Source organism: Pristis pectinata, chromosome 18 (assembly GCF_009764475.1).
Source record: "Pristis pectinata isolate sPriPec2 chromosome 18, sPriPec2.1.pri, whole genome shotgun sequence".
Classification (NCBI taxonomy): Eukaryota; Metazoa; Chordata; class Chondrichthyes; order Rhinopristiformes; family Pristidae; genus Pristis; species Pristis pectinata.
The window spans coordinates 18818330-18840479 of record NC_067422.1 but is presented as its reverse complement, the minus strand read 5'-3'; the positions used below and the strand labels follow the sequence as shown (position 1 = coordinate 18840479).

The following is a 22150-nucleotide window of genomic DNA, read 5'->3' as shown; positions in this document are numbered from 1 at the left end:
GAGTTATATATCTGGCACAAATGGCTTCTCTCTGCTGCAGTAACATCTCCAGCTCTCACATGACACATGTGGAAAGAACCTGGGTTTAGAGTCACAAGATCACAAGATCACAAGATAAGGGAGCAGAAGCAGGCCATTCGGCCCATCGAGTCTGCTCCAAGGAAAAGGGAAAAAGAAATGGGGTGGGAAAAAAAGAGAGAAAAAAAAACTATTCTAATCCCATTTGCCAGCCTTATCCCCATATCCCTTGATACCCTGACTATTTAGATATCTGTCTATCTCCTCCTTGAATACCTTGAGTCACTTCAGTTCCTAGGATACCTTAACATTTGCATTATTTAGAACCCCATATGATGAATGCTATCAAGTCTTTGCTATGCTATTGACTAAGGCAGCTTAGGAGAGCAGATCACCTCTCCTCTCAAGACATCCTAATAGTGCAGCATAGCTATAAAGGAGGAACCAACAGACATGAGGGACTGTCTTCCTGAAAATTACTATTTTATCCTCCCCTTCTGTTAACTGCCTATTATTCAGTCCTCAATACATCTTAATACAACACCCAAACGTATGAGCCCAAATTGTGAATGAGAATGTCTTGGATGGCAACTTACTGAATCCCTTTTGTAAAGCCACTGGTCCACTTTTTATCTGCCTCATTTACTGGGGCTAATCTCAACATTTTATATCCTTAGAAACTTTTATGATCTTTTTTCATTTCATGATGGTTTACTCCCATGTTTTTTTTGCCTCCATCGATTCCTTGGTCACATTTTACACATTTCCAAATTCCTCTCAATTCTCAAGGTTATTACTAATATTATCAATTATAATACCAATGTTAACAATATCTCTAGTTTATCTTTTACTGTGTATCCTACACTATTTCAATCCAAAGTAGTGACTGTTTATGGGGGGAGGGGAGGGAGGGAGGGGGAGGGAGAGCGAGGAGAGGGAAGGGGAGGGAGAGAGAGGAGAGGGAGGGAGAAGAGGGAGGGAGAGAGAGAGGATTAACAGAGAGGGAGAGAGGGGGCAAAGGATTAACTGAGAGGGAGAGAGAGAGAGAAGGTTTGCGAGATAACATGACTCGACAAGATATAGAAGTAGGGCTGTGTGGATGATAAATAAAGCAAAGAGAAGCAGAGAAAGTGAGATGACAAGACATGATGAAGTGATGGAAAAAATGAGGAGAATCTGAAGAGAGAGGAGAGGGATTAGAGAGAGAGATAGAAAGAGAGGGACAGATAGAAAAGAGGGAAGAAGGATAGAGAGAGAGGGATGGAGAGAAAGGAAAAAGGTATAGAGAATAGAACAAAAGGAAGAAAGCAACATATTAGGAGAGGGGCCGGCATTGAATCAGGTAAAATGAGATAGAGTGTGAAATAAATGGAGAAAGTACAAGGGAACAAGCCATTAAGAAGTCACAAATAATGTGTTAATTCAGTGGATAATGTGGCTCTCATTTAGGTTTCCATAGTGGCCCCTGCATGAAAAACAGTGAAATTACTGAATGAAGCTGTACCTTCAAGGTCTTGGTTGTGACAGTGTGCATGGCTACTATCCGGTCCAGGTTACCCTCCTCCAACTCTCGCAGGTAAATTTCATACAGCTCATCCAGCTGTGAAGGAACCAGCAGGTTGTGATCTGTCCAGACACAATATATCAAAAACTTCAGAGACAATGTGATATTTCTGATGCGACTGAAATCTAAAAAAGATGCTCTGACAGGTTGATTCCAGTTGAATAAATAGCAAAATCATTGTCAGCACAAGCAATGAATTGTAAAAAAAGGAGCAACAATATAAGGAATTTCTAACTCATGTATTTCTTTATGCATTGCCTAGGTACAGACGATCAGGTACACATACTAAAACACACACAAACAAGCCAATAAAAGCAGTTGTGAAGCTAATCGTCTGTAATTAATTCTCAAAACAAGGTATGCGAACTATAGGAACTGACTGCTACTATACCATCTATAATCTGCCGCTGCTGTTGGATAATTTCCGCACACAGCTGCCTGTGTTGCTCAAAGCGTTGGATGACGTAGTCTGTCTGGCGTATGACGTTGTCCTTGAGTAATGCAATGGACTGCATTTCTGTGTTCTCAATTTCCAGTTCATGCACCTTACATAGCAGACTCAAGACCTCTCGCTGTTGCTCACTGCTGATCCGCTTGGGAAGGAGCTCCTCCAACTTATGAGCTCGGGAACGGATATCAGTAAATTGCTTCTCCAACTCAATCTAAAGAGACAAGAGAGCGGAATTCTTTAGAGGCAGTAAGGTGCAATACGTACTGTAGATCAGCATGTTTTCAACCATAAAAGGTAGTGAGCGTGTCACCATGCGATTAAAAGAACCAGTTTTTAGAAATTGAGTACATCTGCTTTATCCTGGGTGAACGTGCTGCAGTGAATTTAAAGTGGTGCATCTAAGGTGGAAACACTTTCCAAAAGCAAGGCGTCATTTTTGTACAGTAACTAAAATAATGGATAGTGAGGACTTTAAAGACAACAATACAGGAAATTATTCAGAGAAATTAGTCTGTGAAACACCCTAACTCAATGCAAAAGCAAAATATAACAGATGTCAAAAATCTGAAATAAAAGCAGAAGATGCTGGAAATACTCATCAGCTCAGGCCTTAAAAGTTAATTTTGTTTTCTCCTCGTTAATGCATATATCATGAGCCCATTCAACTGGCCAGCTGCCAGCCTGGACTTAGAAGGTAAATAAGACTGGCAGATAAACTAGATTAAATGAAAAAACAACATAATATTTATAATTAATTTCCATAATTTAAATGTGGTTAAAGTAAATTTAATATTTTTAAAATAATTTTTAACAAGGCATTAAATAGTTTAAAAAGCATTCTAAATAATCAAAGGCACTTAAAAACAGACATGAGCTGTCAAAGGCCAACCGGTACACCAAGGCCTACTTTGTCGCTGGTGGATGCTCCACTTTGCAATATGGCTGTGACAGTGAACCCTGGAGTTTTAGCTGGATTAGTATCATAGTCGGCACAGACATTGTGGGCTGAAGGGCCTGACCTGTGCTGTACTGTTCTATGTTCTATCTCCTTTGACCTGCAAGGTGACAAGAAGTTGGTCAGCTTTGAGAACAGTGCAGGAATGAGCACAAGGAGATGACTGGATCAAATGCAGTCCAGCCCAATTTAAAGTTTAATGTTTAACATTCTTCTCCAAAAGTGGTCAGATTTAAATTCCTTTGCAAACTCTTGTATTGCAGCAATTGGGCTTCACAATTACCTTCTGCCACTTTAACTTCTTCTGCTCAGCCACAAGTGCAGCAATATTCTCTCGGGCTACAGCCACCTCTGTTGGTTCCATGACATCAGACTGGTCATCTCCCGTGTCTGAATCCTTCTCACTATCTTCCTTGTTGTACACCTCCTTTCGATTTTCTTCTCTCCATTTTCTGGCTCTTCGAGCCTTTTCCTGTACCCAGCTACATGAATAAGCAGGTGATACATCATACCTAGGTTACTATAAAATAATTAGCTTTGGACAACACGGCTCATGCAATGCTACTTTATATTCCATTGTCATCATTGAAGGGGAAGCAAAATAGAGATTACATTTCAGTAATGATTTGATTTTATCCTTCCCTTCTCCCAGCCTACCCTCCTTTTAAACTCTATATACTATTCACTCAGAAAAACAGGAGACAACCCATTATTTTCCCACATAAGGGTGCTAACTCTGAGTGGGGTTTGATCCTATGGGTGTGCTGCTACTTTGATTGGCAAGTCACTCCCCGGGTAGGTATCAAGACAGTGATGGTTACCAGACTAGTCAGCAAGGGCAGTATTGTAACAATCCAAATCACCACTCACCCAATGTTCACATACGAGCTTCGGCATAGGACAGTGAATGCTCAGAAAAGGGATGTATTTTCAATGTAAGTTGAAAATTATTTGATGAGCTCGGTTTAACGGTGCAACTAAATTCATGAATAACATAATTTGAAAGATTCGATATGTAATTATCTCATTTGTCACAGAGCTGGAATGTAATTGCCTGCAGCACAAAATTTTCCCTGTTTCCACAGCCATCAATGTAAGTTATTAATTTGATATACATGTCAGCAGCACAATGACAATGAACTACCATTGACATCAAAGGTTCCGAAAATAATGAATATTACAATAATTGTTGTTTATTTCAAAGACTTTAATGTATTACAATTTATTTAGCTGGTTGAACTAATCTAAATTGGAAAACTTTTTAGACTTTTATCTTCTTCTGATTTAGGTACTTGTCTCTGTTTGGCTATACACTCTTGTGGAATGAGCAATGTGGAAAATATGAAATGCACTTACTCTGCAATAGTTAGTAGGTGTCTGGATGTATCAACTTGAATTTGCATGTTATTGCTGTCCAGCTCCAACAGATTGCGTCGAATTTCCATCTGTTCCCGAAAGGCAGTGATCAAATGCTCACGGAGCCTCTCCATCTCCCTTCTATCATACCGAGAGGAATGAAACTGAACCTCAGCTGAAAGAGCAAAAATAAAAAAAAGTTTTCTGCACTGAAACTTGTGAATAACTATTATAAAAGCATTGCACCCACCAGTTACCATGATCATTACAGTCTCCATTTTAACAGATAAACTGCTGCTTACAAGTTTATCATCGGGTCAACATAGATTTCTCTGCCTCCTAAAACTTATTTTGCAAACCTACCTGTTCCTTGATGTATGGCGAGCAGACCATTAAAAAAGTTGGGGTGGGGTGGCAGGGAAGTCTCCAGTGGCATTCAAAATGGAATTTAAATACCCTGCTTTTCTTTGTAGAACCTTAACTGCTAAAAATAGGCACCCAGTTAAAACAGGGGCCCACGTTTCAATATATCACAATATGCATTTGGAGTTGCTGTCCATAATTAGTAATAAAACTTACATTGAAAAATTACTAGATTTAATTTCTTTTCTTGACACATATCCACATGGTAGTTAACACAAAAGAACATCACCAGGTTTCATCTCTTTTTCCTCAAATTTGTAACTCAAACACTTACTTTAGGAACACAGGACAGGTGGCAAATAATTATTAAACACAAAACAGGCAGAGTGTTGCTACAGGGATGTTTCACAAATATAAAAATTATATTTGTGTTTAAAATTTATGGATTAGATATCCGATGGGATATGCCACAGTATAGGAGCTGACAGATTACAGGAGAGTGGCAGAATATCTGTTTATAATTTCAGATGGTACTATTCAGATCAACCATTCACCTTGAACATTGCGTATGTCAGCTTTGTCATTTTTTGTTTGCTGTATTCGTTGTGCATCTATCTTCTTCTTCAGACGATGGATTTCACTGCGTAGATCAGAGATGATATTGGTATACTGAGCAATGTGATAGGACACGTTCATCAAATTGCGCTTTACCTGGTAAATGAAATAAGGATCACATTTGGCACAGGCTGTGACTGGATTACTCTTGCTCAGAAATAGGAAGAACAAACCCGACAATAGTTCCAGGTACTTCATTTACAATAAATTATTTCCTTCTCATACTGTGGTCAAATTCAAATTGTTGTTCTTTGTGGTAAATAAGTGCTTCTTACTTTTATTTCTTTGCACCAAGTAGTTCCACATGAGGAAAACAATACAACAAAATGAGCATGATGCATGGCTATGGGTATGAAATATCTGTTGGCCTGAATTTGGCAAAAATTACAAATAAAATTTGAGCAAAATCTGTGAAAAAGCGATATTGTATTAATATGCCAATTCCATGTTGAAAGCTCGTTGATTGTTCAAGATAAATTAACTCCTTTTCTATATAGCCACGGCTAGAATCCTGAAAATTGTTTGATTTTAAATGTATTAACTATCAATCCTTTACATTTTTAATTTGTTAGATGTTAATCAATATGCTGTAAACTCTGTTAATTATTGATGGATGTGCTGTGAATTTGCATAAAGGTTGTGAGTCTCATTACAAGCAAAAGACAAACTGCTGGTGGAACTCAGTGGGTCAAGCAGCATCTGTGGAGGCAAAGGGGTACTTGAAGGTTTGGGTGGAGTCCTGAGTTCCTCCAGATTTCAGCACCTGCAGTCTCTTGTGTCTCTAAGTGTTGTTACGTATCGTCAACAGGCAAGTACTTCAGCACAGAGAAAGAGGAACATTCTATTGGCTGCTATTTTATGCAGTCATGTCACCAGAACTGATTAATAGCTTCTAATTTTGCATATTTGACTTGTGTGCTTAATATCTTTTACTATGAGGCTGCACTTCAACAATCTAAATATTTACTCAAGTGACAAAATGACATAGGAATATTGAAACTGAATGTGATATGTTATTTTTGGAAAATGAACATCTAATAACAAGATGGATATTAAGAAAGTAAAGAAAAAGAATGAGGAAGGTATTCGACTTATTGAGCTCCTTTCACAACCAAAAATCCAGGAGTGATTCCCTAGCAGTCAGCTACCTTTGGAGGCTAGATGGATTAGGAAGCAGAAACCAATCTATGCCTAATAAGGTCCCATTAAAAATTGTGATTCATGACCTGATCATCTCATCAGGTGATGTTGGTTGAGCCATATATTTTGGGACTTGGGAGCACTCCAATGCTCTTTTTTGAATTTGATCTTGAGATCGGTTATACCTGTTGGGAGAACAGATGGGCTGTTGGTTTCATGCCTCATCCACAATGTGTCATCTATGACATTGTAGCCCTCCCTCAATCTTACATTGAAATGTAATTGGGCAAGTCCAATCAGATCAGCCAGCTATTAAGCCCTTCACTACTTGGCTAAAATGAAACTTTCCATTCACCATGGGCCCCAGGAAAACTCTGCTGTGCTGTTGGATTGTTCCTGGTGTCCAAAGATATAGTGTTGTCTTCCTTAGATTTCCTAACTCTTGAATAGGAATCTGCCTGCGATAGCCGTGTCAGTCTAGCCTGTGGCAAGCATCACAATCTGATTGAAATGAATGAAAAGAAACAGCTACCAGAAGAATGATAAATAGACCTTTCTATCTGACTTAATTCAGTCAGTTCAAATGGATTTAATTTGCTTTCGAGACATAACACTTCAGTAGCTTGTTTTCAATACTTCTTGAATGTTTTTGAATGCTTATGAACTTCAAAATCATTTACAACATTGAACTTAAATGACAGTTTTTGACAGCTACCAAGTCTGGGAGCCTGTAAATGCCTCATTCATCAGCTGGGAGCTGGTCTCCCAGGGGAAGACTTCATCGAGGGCCATTGTAGTCCAAGGACAGGTGATTGGTCAGCTCAGCTGGTTCACCAGTCAGTGTAAGGTCCAAGCCTGTGGAATCAGCTTACACCCTCTGATTCAGAGTCAGAAATACCACCATTGATGTGACTCTGATGCCTAACACTGGCATGCTTACAGCTCATCCTTTGTCCAGTTGTGGATTCAGCTCTTATCTAAAAAAGCTCATCATTAAATATTTGTTAAATATATTTCATGACTGTGGTAGCATCATAATGTTACCACAGTCATGATGACATCATCTCCACAGTCATCACAATGCCAACTAGTAATTGAATTCATACTAATTGACAGTAGAATTCATCACAACAGCATTGTATTAGAATCGAGTTTGGGTAATGTCATTGAATGTGAGCAGCTTATAGATTTTAAGTGCCTGCAATAAATCTACATTAAAACACAATATTCCTCCATCCACATGTTATTATTTAATATGCAACTTAAAAAGACTTAACATGTAATGACTTAACAATAATTTAAATTGCTTTATTGATGCTTTGTTCTTACTCTGGTTTTAATGTTTTTGGCACGGTCTGCATAAGTGAGAGTATTTCGTGATTCCTCAAAGGAGCTGCTGGCTGGGCTGATGTGAGCGATCATTACCGTCCTGCTGTTCCCACCCAATGAATCCTGCCATCACATAGAAAGAAACAATGTGAAATCTGCTGTTTGCCTGTTTGTGGCACTTTCCTGATGGCAAGAAGTCTCAAAAGGCTGATAATGTCACATTAAAAATAAAAAATTCTCGATCCAAAACTTATGTTATTTGATTAAGAAATGTCCAAATTTAAGACACGATCCTTAGTCACAGATTAATTTTCATTCAGTAACCCTGGAGCAGTGACAGATCGACCCAGGAAAATCTGAAAGTAGTCCCAAAGCACAAAAGCAAAAGTATTTCATTAGGTAAACCTCATCACCATTTGCACATGAGCACTTGCATACCTTCAGCAACCGTGTCAGCTTGCTGTCTCGGTAATTAACGTACTTATTCCCTCCCTTCTCACTCAGTGCGTTGATGCAGTTTCCAAGTGCCAACAATGAACGGTTGATGTGTGCTCCTTCCTTCATTCGTTTTCCACGGTTCTGTGTCTGAGAAATTGCAGAGAAATTTAAAAATATAGAGTGAGTTTATTTTGAAGTGGAACAATGCTATTGACAATAGGGTGGCACAGGGGCTCAACACCAGAACAGCAGTCTTTTCTGCATTTGCAGCAGACGAAGGCAGTGGGCTGACAAGGTGCAAAGTTTGCTATCCTCTGCTTTCTCTGGACTCTCTTTTCATCCAGCTGAGTTTTCTGTTCTTCTCCCTTCTTCCAATGCCCTTCCGAATAGTCAACCTCCAAAGGTCCTGATGTTCTGGCATCTATTTCCCAGCTGTTTGTGTCAATGCTCACTATAGTTATCAATTAGTTATCCTTCCGGCAGAGGTATGGAGGAAGCCCATCAAGATCCTGTGGCCAACTCACCATACTGAATGTCCCTGGGAACTACTGGAAATGCAGGTACTGACCCAATGTAGTCATTATCTTTCTCTGGCAGAAAATCTGTAGCTGTACTAATCTATCCTTACCATAAGAGTTGCACTATATTTGGCAAGGCTACATGCTGCTGAGAAAATATCTTTTAAGGAAAGTCATGCAACAGAACTCAGGGAGGTATACTGGTACAACATGATTGTGCTGGAGATGGTGCAGAGGAGACTCACTTGTATGTTGCCTGGATTGGAGGACTTTAGTTATGTGCTGCAAAGGGTGGTGGAATCAGATGCAATTACTACATTTAAGAGGCATTTTGACAGATACTTAAACAGGCAAGGCATAGAAGGACACGAAGGAGAGGGTGGACAAGCTTGGATTGTCTTCTCTGGAGCATCAGAGGCTGAGTGGCTAGTACATAAAATTATGATCGAAGTACACAAAATTATGAGAGGCATAGACAGGGTGGATAGTCAGAGTCGTTTCCCCAAGATGGAAAATGTCAAAACACTAGAGGGCACAGCTTTAAGGAGAAAGGGCGGAAAGTTTAAAGGAGATTTACGTGGCAAGTTTTTTTTTTACACAGAGAGTGGTAGGTGGCTGGAACATGCTGCCGTGGGAAGTGATGGAAGCTGATATTAAGAGGCATTTAGGCAGACACATGAACAGGCAGGGAAGTAAGGAATATGGATCACGTGCAGGCAGATGTGCCATTTAAATTGGCACCATGGTCAGCACAAACATCGTGGTCCAAAGGGCCTGTTCCTGTGCTATACTGGTTTATGTTCTATGTTCTATCTGGTCATATGTTCTATATGGTAAGTGTAGATGGGCAAAAAAGTCGGGATGGATGTGGTGGGCTGAAGGGCCTGTTTCTGTGCTGTATGACTTCATGACTCTACGTCAGTCTTGCTCTGCACAATACCAGTTGCGAAAGGGAAAACAATACGATAAAAACACTTTCACTTCCATTCAAAGTTCATCAATCTAATACATTAATTCTGTTTTTTTTTTCTCACTTCTGATGACCAGGAGTATTATCCCTGGTTTCCCTTTTCAGAGAACTGACGAAGTGTATCCAGCAATTTTTTTCTTCTTATAAAATAAACCCATATTCCATTTTATACCCACTAGATGGTGCATTTGAACCAAAGAAAGCAGCCCTGCTACTTAATTTCTTTCTGTTATGCAATAACATTGACTCAAGTTAAGAGCACAGCTACAAAGCTTAGTTCTGACACCTAGTTCCAGCATTATATTTCAAAACTGCTTAAATCAATGCTACAGTCTAAACATTCAAACTTTTAATACAGAAAGGGATATCCTCCTGCCACAGTAGGCAGTCATTGTGCTTAAACAGTGATACAGTTATAATTCCTGGCTTTGGGATTACAGTGAACTAAAGGGGACATTATATCCTCATTTAGAAATTAAATTGGCATTGTATAAAATCCCAGTGGAAAATAATACAAATGCTAGCACTGTAGTCTGGTGCAAGAAAACTATTTCAAAAATTATAGCAATTATTAAATAAAGGCTCCTAGATATTACATCACTGTGAATGGTTTACACATCAACTGTCCAAACCAACAAATAATATGAACAGTGTGCTAATCAGCAGATACCAAGTCTAACATGCATGTGAAAACAATATCTTCTTTTACCAACATTAAATGGAACTAGTATACTTAAGTACAATGGTTGACATAGGTGTAGTGGGCTGAAGGACCTGTTTCTGTTCTGTACAACTCCATGACTTTATTAGCTAATTGGAAGTGTCCAAGCCATTATTTGTAGCATCAATGACCATGGTTACCCAGTAACTTTTTGACAAGTCTTTGCAGAATGGATACCAGGAAAACAAATTTGATTTAAAATTATCATAGAGTATAATTTCAGTCATGAGTAGAAATGGTTATTTGTGGAAAAGGTACACATTTTTTCCTCAAATCTGTATTTCTATCCCTTTCAAATATTTCAGCTGTGGTAGCACTCTTAGCTCTGAGTCAGAAGGTACCAGGTTCAGATTAATAATTGGATTGAAAATGGTCAGTGATTACTACTGGACATTGCCTTTTCAAACCATTTTGTGCATTTTTCCTTCAGTGCTCTCATGTGGAAATTTCTGTCACAAAAGGCAGTGGCCATGTCATTAAATATATTCAAGAAGGAGGTACATATATTTCTTAAATTTAAAGAAATCAAGGGATATGGGGAAATTAAGGGAACAAGGTACAAAGTGGGTGATGAGCCATGTTCATATTGAATGGTGAAGCAGGTCTAAAGGGCAGAATACCCTTCTCGCTCCTATTTTCCGTGCCTCTATGTGGACACTATCTTGGAAAAGAAAATAGGAGTTATCCCTGGTGTCCTGGTCAACGTTGTCCCTCAACCAACATTATTTGGTCATTCTCACTCTGTTCTCTACAGGAGTTCACTGTGCCATGTTTCCTGCATTTCAACAATGAGAAAAAAAATCAGAAATATTTCATTGGCTATAATGTGTTTGGGATATCCTGAAAGGGATGCCAAAAGGCTAAATGTGTATCTTTATTTTTAACTTCAGTGCAATTTCATGAACTCTTAGGATCCTCTTATGCCTTGTTACTAACATCTGGGTTTTAACTGAGTTTGGGAGAATACCGAGTCATTAGGGACATTCTAACTTGCCTCACTATATAAGCGTCCATATAAGCATTTATCACCAATAGATGGATTTCAGTCAGGATCAGGAAGTCTGACAGAATCTGCAAAAACCAGTTATAATGTGTTGACCAGTGCTCTGCAAGAAATTAACTCAATGGCAATTCACATTCTAGAATAGATGTTTAACAAGATTTGACTATTTTCAATGAACCTAAAAGCAGTAATTCCTAGACAAAAAAAGCAATTTAATTCAGACAAAACAAAAGCAAAACATTGCAGCTGCTGGCAATCTGTCATCAAATCAAACTCCCCCAACACCTCCACCACCCCCATCCCCTGCTGATATTATCCATTTTATCATTCGTCTATTTTTCTCTGTGATGGTTTCTTCATGCTTAGATGAATTACTCTCCCTAAAATATTAAAACAAATCCAACTGGATGATTCAGATTTTTCATCACAATTGATGCCCAAGTTCTGTGAAAATACCCTGTCCTAAACTCACCCACTGACTCACTACTATGAAGGAGATGACATCCAGTGATATACAAATCTATGCTGTTGCAAGGACTAATTTACAGCTAGTGCCTTCAAGGCTGATTATATCCAGCAGGTATAGGTTCTGTTCCACATGGTCCTGGATACTTAGCTGATAAAACCCAAATTGTTCTTTGGGAATTGGAGACCTGAGCCCTTGCCCATTAATGCAGCCTTTCCAAAGATGTTAATGAACTTGTACTAGCAATGTAAGACTGGGTCAGAGGGGATGGAGCCAGTATGCCAAAGGGATTTCTGCCCTCATATCCATCATTGTTAAAGTTAAAGACTCCACTGCCAAACTAAAACGAGTCAAAAATATTTTCTTTACAAAATTCCTTTGTCTACTTGTTCCTGAGTTCTCAGTTTATCACTGGCATTATTTAGATTAGTTCAGACTAACAGATTAATGGATTGCATTTGGCAGATAGAAGGGCATTTTTAATTATCAAACTTGGAAACTTATTTGCCCACCACATAATCCATCTTTAAAATCCTTGATCAATATAACAACAAACTAAAGAGCAACATATCAGTACATGCAAGTTATTTCAAATATTTTAGAATTGCTTATTTAGCCTTGACTGAGTTTTGTTTTGTTTAAGCCTTGTTCTCCAATGATTTCAGATTCCATGGACATTAATTTCAAGAATCAATTGAAATGTTTGATACCACTTTGTACCAAGATAAAAACAAAAGTTAGAGCAGCACAGTGGTGCAGCTAAGTAGAGCTGCTGCCTCACAGTGCCACAGACCCAGGTTTAATCCTGACCTTGGGTTCTGTCTGTGTGGAGTTTGCATGTTCTTGCTGTGACTGGTTTCCCCACTGTGCTCCTGTTTTCTTCCATATCCCAAAGACATGCTGCTTGGTAGGTTAATTGGCCACTGTAAATTGTCCCTAGTGTGTGGGTGAGTGGTAGAGTTGAGGGAGAGTTGACGAGAATGTGGAGAGCAAAAAAAAATTGGGATTAACAGAGATCAGCATAATAGGTGGTTGAGAGTTGATGCAGACTCAGTGGGCTGAGGGGCCTGTCTCTGTACTGTATCTTTTTATGACTCTATTTCTGACATTATGACATTATAACACCTCTACTTACTATCATATTTCATGTCTAGGTGGAAGTGTGTTAATATTGTCTTTACGATGTGTGGGTTCATGAAGATTTCTTCAAATATGTCTCCCATAAGAACATTTCAATTTACATAAATTTTTGATTCATTCCAATAACCCTCATATAGATCTATAATGCTTCAACAACAATCTTGTAAGAAATATACATTCTTAGGAATATTACGGTGACATACCTGTGAAGCTCTCTCAGAACCCGCAAGATCAATCATGAACAGACGTCCAATTCGCACCTCCTGCAAAATGTTCTTGATGCGACTCTTCTGTCTAACAGTCACCTGGAGGACAGCATGAGATCGAGAGGAGGTTTTGTTGGCTGCTGTGGGTTCCTGTGTTCTCTGCTTGTTCCCTTTCATCAATAGTTGCATTATCTGTCAGAATGAAAATCTGAGTAGGCATTATTTAGGATTTATTTCTTGTGGTTGTGAGTTCCACAAACTAGCTACACACACTGAGCTAAAGCATTCTTCCTGAATTCTCCATTTGATTCACCAGTTACCATCTTATATTTACAGTCCCATGATTTGATCTCCCAGAGAAGTGAAAACTTCTTCTTGATGGCTACCTTATCAAATTCTTCCAGGCTCTGAAATGACTTCAATGATTTAAAACTATTTCCGGGATGGTATTTATTATACTCTATAGAAAAAATGATGCAAAATACCTGTTTAATTCATTACTCCCCTCATTCTTCCTTTTACTCAGAGATGATCCCTAAACTATTGAGCATTTTTCAGCTCATAACAACTTTTCATTCCTGGTATCATCCTTCTCCAATACTTTTTTTTTGGAAGCTTCTCCAGTGCCTCTGAACCGTTTTTATAACACAAGGCTGGAATACTGTCAATGTGTATTTCACCTTTTAAGAACACCTTCAGGTTTAACACCTTATGAGTTAAAAAAAATGAAACATCAAATCTTAAACCAGTCAATAGAGAAATGATGAAAATAAAAGCAAATTTAATCCTTGCACAAATACCACCTGCCTTTGACGTGCTGGATCAACTGCAGGATTAAGTTCATCCTTTCACTATTCCATCTGCTTCACCATAACAGCCTTCTTGAAACTAATTCTGACCAAAGGTTTTGGTCCCTATTTTAGATAACTCATTTCATTCACCATTGATTTTTTTTACACTAATTCTTTAAGAATCATTAAGAAATATGGAAGCAGATTGGAAGCAACATTTTGGCATTGGTTTTTACACTAGAAGTTGCTTAGGAGGTAAAACGTATTGTACTTCCTTTTTAAGGATTTGATTAGTGGTATAGCACAAAAAACTCTACTGGGGCTTCAGTTTTTTATAATATTTATCAATGAGGCAAAGGGATGAAGTGATGTAGATCCCAGTTTGCTGATAATGCAAGTTAGTTGGCACAGTAACTACTGTACATCAGAAAATTGCAAACAGACACTGACAGATTATTTAAATAGACAAAATAACATATGAAGTACAAAATGGGGTGTGTGAAGTTATTCACTTTGAATTCAGTGAATTGGCTATCTTCAAAATGGTGAGAGCATAAGCACAAAGGGGGAGGAGAGAGATTTAGGGATTCAGGTATGGAAATAAACACAAGTGGAGGCAACTAACAGAAGAAAGTGCTGGAAACACTCAGCAGGTCAGGCAGCATCTGTGGAGAGAGAAACTAAGTTAATGTTTCAGATCAATGAGCTTCATTCATTTCAGTTATATAAATAGTAAAAAACTTAGGCCCCAACACCAGTCCCTGTGATACACAACTTGTTGCATCTTACCAATCAAAGAAAGACCTATTTCTGCCTAACTTCTATTTCTTGTTAGCCAGCTGATCTTCTATCCACATCAATATGCCATCTCCGACACTATGGACTTTTATTTTCCAAAATAACCTTCGATGCAGCGCTTTATTAAATGCTTTTTTGGAAATCTAAGTATAGTATATCCACCAGATCCACTTTATCCACAGCACATCTTACCTTCAAAGAACAATAAATTTCAGAAAACCATGTTGACCTTGTCTGATTATTCTGTTATAAAATATTTAATAAGAGCTTCTAATATTTTCCCAACATGTGTTTAGCCAATAGGCCTATAGTTTCTACCTCCCTCCCCTTTTGAATAAACTGGTTACAGTTTATAGTTTTCCAAATATTCCAGTGAATTTTAGAAAATTGAAACCAACACATCAACTATCACCTTTGCCACTTTTAAACCAGTAGGATGAAACCTATCAGGACTTCTCAGCCACAACTCTGACAAGTTACTCAGTACTATTGCCCTGGTGACCTGTTTTCTGAGTTCCTCCCTCCCTTTCAATTCCCAATTTAGAGTTATCCCTGGGATGATCATTAAGAAAATGATGCAAAATACCTGTTTAATTCATCTGCCATCTCCTTGCTTTCCATTATTAATTCAGAAGGACCAATGTTCAGAATTCCTTGTCCATCAATTCTGTTTTTCTCCATACTTTTGCCTGACCTGCTGAGTATGTCCATCAACTTCCATTCGTTTGTTAGGTTTTCAGCATTTGCACTAATTACACAGCCAAGGTAGCAAGGTAAAGCTGCAGTTAGCACTGCTCCTTACAGCACCAGGGACCTAAGTTTGATATCGACCTTGGATCTGTCTCTTTGTAACCACATAGGTTTCCTCCATGTGCCCCAGTTTCCTCCCTCATCCCAAAGAAATGCTAGTGGGTTACCTTGCTACTGTAAATTAGCCCTTGGCGTAAATTAATGGCAAAAAGAATCAAACAGAATTTGATGGGGGAGATGAAAGGCTGGGGAGTACAAGGATGTAAGACAACACGGAATGGGTTATTGCCTTGGTTGCTGGCTGGGCCAATTTGCGTGTCATTATAAGATTAAGGCATCAAACTCATTCTAAACCAGGCATTAGTTATGCTTAGGGAATGAGTTCCCCTAAGAGCATCAGCTATTTCACTGTTTTGTTCCTACCACATCATGCCCTTTAATAGCTTCAATAAACAAAATGATAGTAAGTACTTGTCTTTACAGTAAAGCACTATTATTACAAGTGTCTGCATGACAACAGGTGCTTAAGTGGAAGTAATGATCTTACTGAAGTGATTTTGATCTACATCTGCTGGAAAATGGAGCATAATCTTTTTGATTTTTTCCCCCCATTAAAGCACTGGGAGAAAAAACTTATTTTATGTCATTTTATTTAAAATATTTGAAAGTGAGCTGATGATTTATTCTAGTAAAATAGTTGCATGTTACAGGCAAGGAGAGTATAAAATTATCTAATGCCGTCAGATTATTCTAATTAATGGAACATGATCATGAAAGGATCAGACACAGATGTGCAGAAATTGATGTGGTAGCTGTGTTAATTTCAGCATGACATGTTTGAACATGAGTTATTTCTGAGTCTAGCACAACTGAACAATGTCTTGGCTGAATCACACCACTTTGGAAATTCAACCAGGCTTTTCCAGTCACATACAACACATGCATATGGAATGATGTAAAAACATGTGAAACATTACGTTGAAGCTTTGCTGAGGAAATTAACTCCTGTGCACTTGACTTCCCCAAGCAGGTCTCAGCCCAGGGCTGGGAACTTCATGGGAATAGTTCCTAAGCTACCCCCTTACCTTCCTGCCTTACTCACCCTCATCGTACATTCCCTTTATCCAGTGTTTGCACCCCCCGACTCCGTGACTATCCTTTGAAATTTGGCCAGACTTGCAATTCCCCAGTCATTCTCGCCTCTGGCTCTGACTCTGAGCTTTTGCCAACTCTGGCTGCACTCTAACCCATGACCTCTGAGTGAGCCTTGAACTCCATGGTCAACTTTCTCTCTCCCTTGACTGCACTTCTCTGCTGACCCCGATTCCAGAATTACCCAATTCTTTTCTCTGTGCTCTGCAAGTAGAACTATGTGAAGGAAAATGTGAGAGTGCCATTAGGTAGCACCCAAGTGTGTACCACTTTGCCAGATTACACCTAACCTGCTTCAGAGTGCAGGTTAGCCTATATAATTTAACCTATAATATGTAACGCATTCCCTGCAGCACAGATTATTGTGCTAAATGTTTATGTAGTGTCTCATTAGAGAGAATAGTTTTGTAACACTGATGAACCAGAAAATAATGCAATAACAATTACATCACTGAGCATTTACTCATGAAACCAGTAAAATGACATGACAGCATGACCCTTTAAAAGGCTTTCCATCGATTTACCTGCTGACCTCATAATGATCTAATCTGAATTGGTTTTGAATGGCAATTGTTGCTTTGTTATTGCAGCTTTAGTATTCTCTTCCCAACCAATGATTTGTATTTAATGCAGGATACAAGACTGCCAGTTGGGAGATATAATATTTACAGCATAATTAAACTAAACCAGAGAGGAAATCTGTTTGGTTAGCTACTAACATCCATTACAAGCCTACTACTGACTCCCAGAACTATCCTGACTACTCTTCATCCCACCCTGCCTCCTCTACTCCATTTGCCTAGTTCCTCTGTCTGTCTTAATTGCTCCAATGTTTTTGACTTCCTGAAATGTCTTCTTTCTTTCTGATCCACAGCTACTCCTCCACCACTGTTAACAAAGCCTTTGAAATCTCATCCTTTTCCTGTGCCTCTGCTCCCAACCCCTCTCCTCCGGGACTGAACAAGGATGGACTTTCCCTGGTCACACATTCCACTCCACCAGCCTCCACATTCAACAGATCATTTTCTGCAGTTTCCACCACCTTCAAAGAGATTCCACCACCAGGCACATCTTCCCCTCTGCTCCCCTTGCAGCATTTCATAGGGACCATTCCCTTTGTGCCTCCCTGGTCCACACTTCCGTTTCCCCCAGCCACCCTCCTTATTACTGTACTGTCACAGTGAGGCTAAACGCAACCTTGAGGAACAACACTTTATCTTCCATCTGGGCACAGTGCAGTCTTCTGGACTCAATATTGAATTCTACAACTTACGGTAACCTGATTTTTCTGCCTGTATCAGTCATCTGTGATATTGGTTCAGATTGTTTTTTTCTCTCTTTTTATTCTTTTATTTCCCCTTTTTTCTCCGGGAGTGGAGCACAGGCCCAGCCTGACCTGCCGAGCACATTCTCCTGCTCTACGTTTCACAACTCCCACATTTTTCATCTACGTTCGTTTGTCAATGTTCTCACTCTCCAACTGCTCCCATTCACCCACTGACTAGATAACCTTGTTTACAGCTTATCCCCATGGTCACAACAGTTTTATCCGATCAATGACATCCTGCCTCCTCCACCCTCCCTTCAGCTTTACAAACTTCTTTGGTCTCCTCTTCACTTCTCATAAAGGATCTTTGACCTGAAATATTAACCTTGTTTCTCTTCCCACAGATGCGGTCTGATTTGCTGAGTAAATTTCAGTATTTGCTGCTTGTGAGAGAAAATCTGGAGTTGATGTTTGTCTGGCTCACAGATTATATTTGTCCATCAACAGTAACAGCTTCTGAATTTGGCTTTGGAGTGCTGCACTTCACCACAAACACTGGCTTTCAATGTTCACCAATCTATTTCAACTCCTCCTCTGTCCACTCACCTACAGGTGATCATTTTCCTGGAATGCTGTCAATCGTTAAGATAGAACACCATTGATGCAGTCATAACCCTTTGCATTTGGTATTCATGATTTCAAAATCTACTGGTTTATGCTGCACAGCACAATCAATGATTATTAATCAAATTTTTTCATGTTGATGATATTCATAATTTATTCTGATGCAGAAGGAAACTATTCAGACCATTGAGTCAATGTTGGCTTTCAGAGCAATCTCATCAATCCCATTCCCACAATTACAGTGTACCCCTGCATTATGGCAGCGTGGTAAATAGAAATCCACCCTTACAGAATTCGCAAGTCACAACCAAAAGATCTGAGATATGGAATAAAAATTTGCTCTTATGGAATTTATGCGAGAAAGAATAATAAACACAAGAAATGATAAAAGCAACAAATTTTGTCAAGCGTTCACATTATGGAAAATCCCAACATGGATGATTTCCTCAGGACACAACCCCTCCTGAACTGTACTTCCCTTAACCTATTCTCTCTCACATGTCTGTCAATGTTCCCTTGATTTTCCTACCACCCACCTAGACAAGGGGTAATCTAAAGTAGCTAATTAAACTACCAGCAAGCATGTCTGTGGGACGTGGGAGGAAACTAGAGTGCCAGGGGAATATCCTTGCAGTTACAGGAAGAACGTCAGGATCACACCTGGATTGCTGGAGCAATGAGGCAGCAGCACTACTTGCTGCGGCACAGTGCTGCCCTAATTTTGAAATGTATCATCTCTATTGCTTTGATGAGACGTTGTCTTCATTATATTTTTATTGCATTACTGGTCTTGCAACAACAATCATATCTGAACCTCACCAAATATATCCATCTGTCAATGATATGCTTCTAGCTTCCACATGCACTCAGATGATGTTTAACTCTACCTCACACCTCTTATTTAAATTATGAAGGGTCTTCAACCTGAAATGTAAATTCCACATGTGCTGCCTGCTGAGTGTTTCCAGTATTTTCTGTTTTTTATTTCTAAATTATTAATTTGCTTGCCTGATATCCAGTACTGATGGAGCAGAAATATCCTGCAGGACTGCGAAGTGGGATATATAATACTTAGAGCACAAGTGAATGAAGCCACGGAGAGAAAATCTAGAGTTGATGGTTGTCTGGGTCACAGATTATATTTGTACGTCAACAGCAACAGGTTCTGATATTGGCTTGAGAGTACTGCACTTCAATGACAACGATAGATTTTGATATTAGCCAACATATCTCAACTCTATATTGGAGGGACTGTAGCCACTGCTTTTGGTCCTTGCCACAAATTCTGTTCTCTAGCTACCTAATCAGAAAACACAGTGGCACAGCTAGTGGAGCTGCTATCTCACATCTTCAGTAACCTGACCTCCAGTCTTGTCTGTGTGGAGTTTGCATGTTCCCCCTGTGACTGTGTGCATTTCCACCCACATCCAAAAGATGTGCAAGTTGTAGGTTAATTTCCCACTGTAAATTATGCTAGTATGTAGGTGAGTGGAGAATCTGGAGAAAGTTGATGAGAATGTGGGGAGAATAAAATGGGATTATTGTAAATGTTTGCTTGATCGGTGTAGAATTGGTGGGTCAAATGACCTATTTCAGAGGTCTATGACTCTAGTCCATCCACCTCTCGTGATAACTGTTTGAAACTATCTGTAACTTTGGTATTGTACTTGACTTGAAGGATGGCATGATTAGGTTTGGGCATCACTTAGACCATCTGTGCCCACCCCTTTAACGATTCCCTTTTGCTCTACACTTCCTCAGCTCATCTGCTGCTAAGCCCCTCATTCATTTCTTGGTAACTTCCAGGCTGGATTACTCTAGCACAAAACATCAGAGAATCACAGAATTATTATTGTACAGAAGGAAACCTACAGTTTGAGTTTATGCCTGCTTTATCCCCAAATCATGTAAATTATCCTCTTTCATGTGCCTATCTAATTCCCTTCTGAAGGCACTGATTGCTTGTTTCTCCCATCCTTACAAGCAGTAAAGCCCAGGTTATAACTAATCTAAAAAGTTGTTTTCTCACATCCCCCTTGCCCAAAAATTTAAATGATTCCACTTGGCCTTAACCATCCACTAATAGGAACAACTGCCCTCCACTGATTCTGTCTAAACTCGTCATGCTCTTGTACATCTCTGTCAAATCTATTCTTTCTATCTCTCCTTTGCTATAAGAACAACAGCCCAGCCTCTCCATTTCGACTTTACAGCTGAGTTCCCTCCAGTCAATCTTTGCTGCTGCTCTCTCTCTCTCTAGGACCTTCATACAAAGTACAATAATCAGAAATGGAGGCAATACTCTAGTTATGGCCTGACCAATATCTTACATGAGCTCATCCTAACTTTTCAGGATCCCACAGACTACACCAAACATGTTCTCAACATGCTTTGCCATTTATCCACATGTATATCCAGGTCCCTTTGTTCCTAGATGACTTTTGAGAACAGTGCTATTTAGTCCATATTGTCTTGCCTTAAACTTACTGACAAAATGTATCACTTCACACTTCTCTTTATTAATTTCATCTGTCACTTCTCTGCCCAGCTGGCAGCTTGCTTATTTCTTTTTGCTATCTGCTGCTGTCCTCTTCACTGCTTACCACACGTTATTCACAAATTTGAAAATTTTACATCCTATACCCATGTCTATGTCTCTAATATATCTAAAGAACAGGGCTTCTAGCATTGATCTCTGGGGGACACCACTGCCTTCCATCTTCCAGGCTGATAAATTGCTTATCATGTCTCTGCTTTTTTTTGTATGGGATTTTATCAAACTCCTTCTGAAAAGCCATGTAGATGATATTTATAGCATTCCCTTCATCAACTTTCTTTGTTACTTCATCAAAACAAAATTATCGACTCACTCTACTCTGCTTTGTAAAGTTTTCCTGGATGCTTTCTATGTTCTATTATTGTTTCTAAAAAGCTTTCCCGCAGCTGAGATTAAGCTTAGTGGCCTATGATTGCCTTGCACCCTTTTTTGAACAAGGGTGTTACATTTGCCTTTTTCCAATCTTCTGGTACCTTGCCTGTATTTAGAGAGAATTGCAAGATTAAAACAAATCCTACTGCAACCTCCACCTCCCTCAGCAAACAAGGATGTTTCTCATTCAGACTTGGAAATCTATTTATATTAAGTATAGCCCATGTTTACAGCACCTCCCTCTTTATCAGTTTTCATCCTAAATGTTATCTCCGTACCCTACCTTCTGCAGGTCCTCCCCGGGTTACGACTTATGGATAACCCGTACACATGAGTGAGTGTTTGGGAGACCGACGGGAAGGATTGGGATGGATTTGTCAGTTGCTGTGGACTGCAGGCTTCTTCTTCTGGGTGGTAGTGGGTTATTTCCGAGTGCGTGCTCTTCCCACTCTGAACTGCAACAACCGGGGGCTGGGTCAATCTGAGCAGAGTTGGGAGCACTGAACAGACTCACTCACTTACTCACTGAGCAAGTGAAGCCGGCTCGCGGCTGCTCTTACCGCGTCTGCATGCTCTCCCATTACAG

General features: G+C 39.4%; 1 protein-coding gene across 2 annotated transcripts in view; it reads right to left on the bottom strand.

The window, feature by feature from the left end:
* Positions 1-22150, bottom strand: part of kif19 (kinesin family member 19) — a 142234-nt gene that overhangs the window by 18781 nt on the left and 101303 nt on the right. For both annotated transcript variants that reach the window (XM_052033173.1, XM_052033174.1), the window contains 8 exons: positions 13251-13445; positions 8230-8376; positions 7792-7914; positions 5262-5418; positions 4345-4519; positions 3272-3470; positions 1974-2244; positions 1523-1644 (listed from right to left, as the gene is read on the bottom strand). In XM_052033173.1, the coding sequence (XP_051889133.1) occupies positions 1523-1644; positions 1974-2244; positions 3272-3470; positions 4345-4519; positions 5262-5418; positions 7792-7914; positions 8230-8376; positions 13251-13445 (1389 nt within the window). The remainder of the gene's footprint in view (positions 1-1522; positions 1645-1973; positions 2245-3271; positions 3471-4344; positions 4520-5261; positions 5419-7791; positions 7915-8229; positions 8377-13250; positions 13446-22150) is intronic.